The sequence below is a fragment of the Oryx dammah genome, unplaced genomic scaffold (assembly GCF_014754425.2).
Source record: "Oryx dammah isolate SB20612 unplaced genomic scaffold, SCBI_Odam_1.1 HiC_scaffold_8, whole genome shotgun sequence".
NCBI classification, from domain to species: Eukaryota; Metazoa; Chordata; class Mammalia; order Artiodactyla; family Bovidae; genus Oryx; species Oryx dammah.
In genome coordinates this window covers 17,786,699-17,795,075 of record NW_024070192.1, presented here as the reverse complement: position 1 = coordinate 17,795,075, position 8,377 = coordinate 17,786,699, and the positions used below count along the sequence as shown (strand labels likewise).

General features: G+C 57.7%; 1 protein-coding gene across 2 annotated transcripts in view; it reads right to left on the bottom strand.

The window, feature by feature from the left end:
- Positions 1 to 5,317: 5,317 nt before the first annotated feature.
- The window catches only part of DCAKD (dephospho-CoA kinase domain containing), a 28,125-nt gene continuing 25,065 nt past the window's right edge, over positions 5,318 to 8,377 (bottom strand). For both annotated transcript variants that reach the window (XM_040245111.1, XM_040245112.1), the window contains one exon: positions 5,318 to 6,551. In XM_040245111.1, coding sequence (XP_040101045.1) covers positions 6,260 to 6,551 — 292 coding nt within the window. In that variant the 3' untranslated portion in view covers positions 5,318 to 6,259. The remainder of the gene's footprint in view (positions 6,552 to 8,377) is intronic.

Sequence of the window (8,377 nt, the reverse complement as noted above, 5' to 3'; positions counted from 1 at the left end):
ACGGCGTGGTTAGCTTTTATGGGCTGGATTACTTCATAGGCTAATGAGTGGGAGCATTACGTCAACAATTTGAGGAAAGGATGGAGATTTCCAGGAACTGGGCCACTGCCCAATTTTTGGTCTTTTGATGGTGCCTTGGAACAGTCATGGTGCCTCTGGGTGTGGCGTTTAGCTTGCTGACTGAGGATCAAGGGCTAGCTGAAGTTGGCTTGTCTGCCATCTTGGACCCATTTAATTCTAATCAGTTTCTGTTGTGTCCTTGGGCTATGTCAGTTTTTCAAAAGTTGTGCCCTGCCCCCTTCTCTCCTGTTTCACTCCCCTGGCCCACCTCTGAGGTCACGGCCCACCTTCAGGCCCAGCTAACTCTCTGTCCTTGGTACTGGAGAAGCATTCCTCTTCTGATTGCTCCCTGATGCACCCGGGCTGTTGGGGAAAGCTTTCCCTGATGGAGCCTGCCCCCACATGCCCCTGCCCGCCCAGCTTCTGCCAGGGACTCTAGGGGGCTGGCCGCCCGCCCCCTGCTCTCCCTTGGGTATTCTCTAGTAGTTTGGTTGAAGTGCTTACAAACCCAAGGTCCCTCATTTCATTCTAGGAGAATGTTCACCCCCTAGCAGAGCTAAGAAGTAGAGGCACGATGTGCCAGCCCAGAGCCGGGCAAGGTCCCTCTGCAGTGTTAGCCCCTCACAACAATTCCGCAAGGTGAAGGTTGAGCCCCATATTACAGGTGGTGAAACTGAGGTTCAAAGAGCATAAGGAACATCTCCTGAGTCACTCAGAGGATAAGAGGACTTGCTAAGGTTGGGTCAATTCATGTGACCCAAAGTCCTTGCCTTGGACCTCCCTCTATCTCACTCTTCCCTCCCGGGCTGTTCCCATCTAATCTGACAGGCCGGGTGAGGGGTGGAGGGCAGACAGCACAGGGCACAGCGGGAATCAGCAACGAGGACCCTCCTGGGGAACTTTTCCCATTGAAAATCTGTTCCCCTCGCGGCCACGGGTGATGTATGGCTGGAGCTGATGAGAAACGTGCAGCGGGATGGAGGCGGGCGGCGCGGGCCGCCCGGGCGGGGGCAGCCCGGCATTGAGATTCCGCGGGGCGCTGGGGGCGGCGCAGGCCTTGACACGGGCCGGGTAATTGATCTGGAGGTGCCAATTTGCAGCAACTAAATATTTGGTTTCTGCCTCTGCCCGCTCTGCACTCTGCTCAAACAAACTTCAATTAAAAGCGAAAAGCGAGGGGTGGAGGGGCGGTGCACCCGGGTCCCCGCGGCCGGATCGATGGCGCGGAGCCTGTGGGCAGCGGAGCGCTGCGCGCCCGGGCCGGGGGCACCAAGGACGAGGGCGGGTGGGAGGGCGGGAGGGGCGCCCTCTTCCGGATCGCCGAGCACTGGGCCCTAGGCCCGCGAGAGGCAGCGCCCGAGGGAGGGCCCGCGAAAGGCGACTCTTCCAGGTCCGAGCCGCGGCTTGATCTCAGTCTCTCAGAGCCCAGGGCGCCTGCTTTGTACAAAGGGGCCAGCCCCGACACCCCCATTCCGGACGTCCAAGCCTGTGGCTCGGGCAGGAATCCTAGGGTAGAAGTGGCCCCAGGCCCCGACCCTCCCTCTCGATGCACCCACCACTTTGAAGCCGGCCTTGCCAGTCAACTGCATTCATTCGGCGTTTTACCTGAGCACAGCTGCGTGCCTGGTGCAGGGGGCGCAGAGATCTATCTTCTCTCTGGGGTGTCTGCCTGGCTGTGTACCCTTGGGATGACCAAGGCGGGATGCGGTGGGTGGGCGGAGCGGGAGGGGATGAATCTAACCCAGGCCCCACCTTTGATGGGGGTTTGAAGGAGAGAGTTTAGAATGGGGAGAAGGAGCAGAAAGATGCTGAGGAATTGGGGAGGAGGCTTCCAGGAAGTGGCTACAGCCTGGAGCAGGGGAAGGGATCACTGGGTGACCCCTAACTCATTTTGGGGTTCAAGACAAACAGAGCAACAGTAGTCAGTCGCTGGGTGGAGTTAGTCCCTGGAGAAATTCCTGTAAGTCAAGGATCTTTCACTACTTTGGGATAGAGCCCCAGCACCACTCAAGGGAGCTAATCATTGGTGCTGGGAATCAGGGGGACCTCAGGGTCTGCTGGATGGCGAGGCCAGGAGGTAGTTAAGGCAAGATGTGGGAAAGATGTGATGAGGGATGCAGGTGGGGACAAAGGCATCTGGCTCATCAAGGGAGGTAGGGATAGATTCAGATGGATGGAGAGGGGGAGAGGGGGCCCTTTGAGAGGAGTGAAAGTCTCTTGAAGGCCAGGCAGAGGTGCTGGGAAGGTAAGTGGGGAAGATTTTGTCCCCCTCCCATGTTTCTGTGTCCCACCTTCTGGAGTCTGGAAGGATGCTTCCAGACTTATCCCTTCACCAAGTGAGACTATTGCTGGAGCACTCAGCTGTAGGCTGCAGCACCTTTCCTCCCTGCCTCCTCTTTAAACCCCTTCTCCTTGTCTCCCCAGGATGCCTTGGGGGGATCTGGACCCCTTGGTCCATGGCTGGATGTAAAGCACAGGTCCTGCCCATGTGGGCCCCACTTCTGGGTATTGGGACGATCCTTCAGAGTTCTCCTGGGCCAGGGAGGCCTGGGGACTAACCTCATTCCCAAACACCGGACTCTGGAGGAGACTGATCTCAATCAATATCTGCCCTTCTGCCCCCTTCTACTCCAATCAGACACCTTTCCTCCTGGTGCTCATCTTTGTGGCTTGGGGAATGAGAGCTCTGATGAGGAAGAACCCCTGTTGGCCCACACCCCCCAGCCCCAGAAGCCTCCCTATCCACCCCAGCTCTCCTACCCCAGTCCTTCCCTGGGGACTGCATGCCCCACCCAAAGCCAGAGCCCCTTCCCAGCCTGCAAGCTGGGTGCCTGCTCCCTCACATCCCTTCCCTTCCTCCCTCCCTCCCTCTCCCTGGGCGCTGAGCTGTGGAGCAGAATGATTTCCTGTAATTGGCCAGCAATCCGGCTGCCCGACTTGTTCTATCGACATGCTGGTTAGCTGGAAATTGTATTGGAATCTGAGTGATGGGGAGGGGATGGTGGGGAGCAAAGGGAGGAGGCTCTTTGGGCCCAGCTGGGTGCAGCCTCAGTTCTGCCAGTGGGATGAAGGAGCTACCAGCCGTCTCCCCTTTCCAGGGAGTCGGAGTGCCGGCCCACAGTGCCTCAGCACCTCCTGCGTTTCCTCCTTCTCACCCGCCATCTCTAGGGTCTCTCCTGTCCACCTCATGTGGCCTCGGGTCATCGCTGCCACCCAGCTCCCTCTCCTGTTTCTAGGACACGGTCCTCTTGATCTGGAGTGCCTTTGTCACAGCAGCCCTGGCTGTCCCCCTCCCATCCAATTTCTAGCCCTGGTGGCTCCTTAATGGAGGATCCTAAACCTTCCCCTGCCCCTCCCTTCACCCTCTCCAAGGACAGAGAGACAGAACATCTGAAGAAGAGTTGACGATAACTATCTAAAGACCCGAGGCGTCATTAACCGAGGCACTGCAGGTAGTCGGAGGGGCATTGAACTAGGGGTCCAGAGCGTGGGATTATGCCTGTTGGTTGAGCGAGAGGCTCAACCTCTGAGCCTCAAATTCTAGCTCTGCCTCCTGCACTCTTTCTCAGCGTTGTGAGATTGCAGGAGACAGCTGCGGGAGGTGCTTTGGACAATAAAGCTCTGCTAAGCACCCTAGGGCTGGCCTGGGCCTGGGGATGGTTTTAGGGGCCTGCCTGTCCCCTTCATCCCGCGCCTGGAGGCCGATACGCCTGCAGCCCTCGCCGGCGTCTTTACTGCTCCGCGCCGGGATGGTGAGGCCGCAAGTGGGTTAAAGGAGAGCAGCAGGGTCCGAGCGTGCGGCTGGAGGGTGGGAGACCGGTCACCCTGGCACAGGGGTGGAATGGGGACACGTCCCTCCGCCCCGCGGGGCCCGGGTCCCGCAGCTCCAGCAAAGAGGATGCGGCGAGCCGCACGGCTTGTTAATTAGCGCCCCGGGCCCGGCCGCGCGCCCGCGCCTCCGCCGCTGCCGGGGAATCTGACGCCGGCCGCGGCCCCGGAGAGACGGGAACGCCACCGGGAGAAAGTTAGTGATCGCTTGGCTAGCGCCGGTCGCCGAAGCCCGACCCCAATCCGGGCGGGTGCTGCCACCTGCCGGCCGGAGCGGAGGGTGCCGCCGGGTCGCGGGACCAGGGCTTGCGGGGGCGGGGGACATGCTCTTGCTTTACCCAAGGGGCTCGGGAGCGACCTAGAAACGCAGTGATGCCTCAGAGGAAGTAGTATTCCTGTAAGGCCGCCTTGGGCCACCAAGCCTGGGAAGAGGAGGCCGGGATGGCGTTTTCTCCACACCTTCCTGACTGGCCATCCTCTGACATTCTTGCATCCAATTCGGTATACTGGGGCAGGGAAGAAAACAACTCGAGCTTTAATGTTTGCAAAGGGTTTCCGTGGTCCTCCATTAGATTCTTTGATATAAACATCATGAAGACAGGAGGTCACACAGGTAGGAGACAGAGCCTAATGGGCCAGAGGAATCCCAGGTCTGCTCCCTCCCGGCAGGCCCTGGGACACAGCGGGCAGACTTCTGAATCTTGGCTCTGACCCAAACCAGATCATCCCTCTGGGCGGGGAATCAGAATAATCACTATGTTACCTCCGGGTGTCACAATGCAGTGGTGTCAGCAAGTCACAGGTCTTCACCAGGAGCCATCTTCTCCATGACGGGGTAATGGTGCTGGGAGGGGTCCATACTCTTCCCTCCTTTCCCCCCTTTCCGGGTCTCAAACCGCAGAAGCAGCCACCCTCTGGCGCTCTCATCCAGCCCTGGACCCACTCTGCAGCCTCCTTGACCAGCCTCGGCCCCTCCTGGGTTTGCAGTGAGTTAATGAGCTGGTCTCTAAAGTATGAGCAGCTCGGGGAAAGGGGTCGCTGAATGTGCCCACCACAGCAGTCGCATTTGTCACACTCATTTCTGGCTTTAATAGGCTGCTGGCCGCAGGATCAACACATCAGCAGGTTTGCTGGCTCTGGCAAGAGGAAGCTGATGTCCACACTGGTCTAATTGGGTTGGGGAAGGAAGATGGAGTACGTGGATGTGAGGCTGCCCTAGCACCTCCACTCCTGTCACACAGGTACGTTAGGACCTGGCTGAATCCTCCTGGATGAAGTCAAGTGGGCGACTGTACCTTCTAGGGCTGGCGGAGTGAGGGGCCCAGGTCTTAGTGTGGGAGGGGGCCACGCTTAAGCCCAAATGGTATGAGCGGAGTCTGGGAACCTCAGTTGGTCAGTGATGCTGAGAGTACAGTGGCAGCATGGGGCATTTCAGATCAACACACTTTATTCAGCACCAGTGGCAGCTCAGGCTCTGCACCAGGAACAGAGATGAATAAGACAATTCCTGCCCGCAAAGGGCTTACAGTCTAGGAAAGACCAACCAGCTTTTGGCTGATTATTATACTGTGGATTCAGGCAGTGGCAGGGTGGTGACCCAGAGCACCTAACCCCGCCCTGAGCTTCAGCTGGTGCCTGAGCTGGAAGGTAACCAGGTGGGAGGTGGGGGTGGGGGGAAGGTTATTTTAGCTTGGGGAGCAGCAAGGCAAAGGCACAGAGGCAAGAAACATCCAGGTGCATGTGGACCACCAAGAGCTCAGGGAGCAGGCTGCAGGGAGTGCTGGGGAAATACCACGGGGGGCGGTGGGTCATCTAGGAGGCCTGGCCTCTGCCCAGATATAGCATCGCCCATAAGCGAATCCTTACTGTATCCTGGCTGAGGGCTTCAGTCTACTGGGGAATCCTGCTTGAAGGGGGCAGCCTTTGGTCCAAACTGATTCCCCAATGTCCACTAAGAGGACATTTTGGGCATGATGGGGCACGTGCTTGGAGACGGTTCAGGCCCAGGGACCCTCCCAGCTTTAAACACTGGTGACGGCCCCTGAGAGTGCTCCTCACCCCCACCCACAAGAAATTAACAACAGTCTCACACTGTTACTGTCACACCCGCTCATGGACACTGTTCTGTGGGGGGTTCCAGAGGGAGGGGCTCTGGGGCAGGTGGAAAGGAGCATCTGCTGACAGAGGGCTGTTTCCCTGCCTTGGATAGGATGCAGCATGTGCCCAGAGGAAAGGAAGGCCCAGGGCAAGGCTCCAGCCCAGATCCAGAGTGCGTGTGTTGAGGGGTTGGGAGGAAACCCGATGCATTTGTTACCTGGCTCCAACCTCTGAGGAGATGGAGACCCAGCAGTTCCTGCCTTGGAGGGTCCAGCTAAGGGGAAGGCAGGAGGTAGTGGGTGAGCAGGTAGAGCAGACCGACGATGACGGCCAGCCCCGTGAGGACCCCGAGTCGCAGTGGCAGGTACTCCAGGGAGTGGTCCAGCTCCGCATGCAGGAGGACCACCTGGCGTTTGGTGACGCTCCACTCGCCCGAGTTGTCTAGAACGTGGCGGGCCATGCGGGCCTTGTCCTTCAGGGGCAGCTGGGCCTTGATCCGGGCCTCCGCATCCTCACGGCTCAGGCTGTTCCGCCGCATAAGCCGGGCCAGCTGTGTGTCTCGGTCACTAAGGGCCAGGCAGAAGGGCTGCTCAGGCACTGCAGGCTCTGGACTTTCTCGTCCCTCGTTACAGGGGTGGGCAGCCCTGGAAGCTCGGGCTTCATGAGCACCCTAGCACTGCTGTGGGCTACCTAAGCCCCTTAGTATAAATGGGGAGGGCAAAGAGGGGCAGCAGCTGTTTTCTGCCATCTGGGGTCTCTCTGCTTGGCTACCAGGCCCGAGATTCCTTGATTTTAAGATGGGAGGATTTGGTCACCTGGAATCAGCGACATCCTGCATCCCTGGATGGATGACCTTTACTGAAAGGCCTGGGTCTGCAAGCTAAATGCTTCCTGCAGCTCCCCTGGGGACCAGGGCCTGCGGCGTCAAAACCAGCTCCCTGGCCTTCCATAAGGAGCCCTCTCCTTGTCTCCCCACACCCGCCCCAGCACATTCAGAGCACAAGGACTGTGCTGAGACGGTGGCCACTGGGCTGGAGGCCACGGAAGAAGCGAGATGCCCCAACGTGCTTCCAGCAGGAGCAAGGACTTGAGAACTGGGTCCCCTTGGCCCTTGAGACAGGGCTGAGCACGCACAGTAGGCCAAGCAGCACCCAGTCTCCCAGCTCCAGAGGAAAAACAAAGAATGCCTCTCTTGCCTGTTCTGATTGTTACTGCCTGGTCCTTCCTCAGCAAGCTCCCTGTCCTGCCTTGGCTACACAGGCACCGTCCAGCTGTCCTCTGGAGCAGGGTCATCTCTAGCAGCCCCCTAGCTCTCTGACTGCGTGAGCCCCTAGATGGGAACAAGGGGTTAAAAGGCTGCAGCAGCTGTTTTCTGCTATCTGGGGGTCTCTCTGCTTTGCCACTAGGCCAGAGTTTTACCAGTTATAAGATGGGAAGATCTGATGACTAGTTTAGTCCCTTTAGTCTAGCTGTGGCCTAGACCTGAGGACCTCCTGGGCTGTCAAGACAGAAAGGACAGATATAACCTGAACACTAGCCAACTCCAAAGCCACTGAGGACCGAATGTGGCAGAAAGTCATTTCTGGCTGACCAATTAAGGAAGACCTTGTATAAAGCTGGCGTTTGTACTGGCCTTGAAAAGTTGGTAGGACTTCTGACTTCCTTTGTTACGAGGATGGCATGCTGTCAGGGTCATGGGGCCAGTTCCCACCTGGCTGAGAACAAGGACTATATGCAATCCTTGTCAGCGACTCTGCAGCTCCGTGGCTGGGAAAGTCTGCTGAGAGAATGGAGACGGCTTGGGGCCACCAGTGAGCACTCATCCTTCAGAGGGTGAGGCTGAGACCAGCGGGTCTCCTGGGATGGGAAGAACTCGCCGACAGCCCTTCCTGGAGCTCAGAGAGAGTCCCATGTGGTTAGTTTAGGGACTGATGTTGTTTGGGGTAAGGGAACTTTTGCCCAAATATTTACCCCACAATTGGCAAGCTCCTCAAAAAAGTGAATAATCACGTTTTGGTATAATCACACTTTGGTAAGTCCCCCATATTAGCTCAAATGCCCAAGGGGTAGTTTGCCAGTTAAAGGAGTCCATGTGGGGATGGACTTATTTTTGTTGAGTGTAGATCCCTTTTATGAAAGGCAAATAATCCTTCATTTATCTCCTGGGTATCTCTCAAGAGTCATACAACCACATGTGATAAGAGTGGGGGAGGTATGGTACCCGGAACGCTGGGAAGGCTCTGGCCAGTGAGTGGGGCTGGAGGATCTCCTGGGAAGCTGCCAAATCCACAAAGCCCCATCTATCTGCCAGGAGCCACAGCTGTCTCTGCTCTTGGCAAAAGGAAAGCATGGGAGGAGGAAGGTGGAAACGTAGGCCTGAGTCACCTGGTGG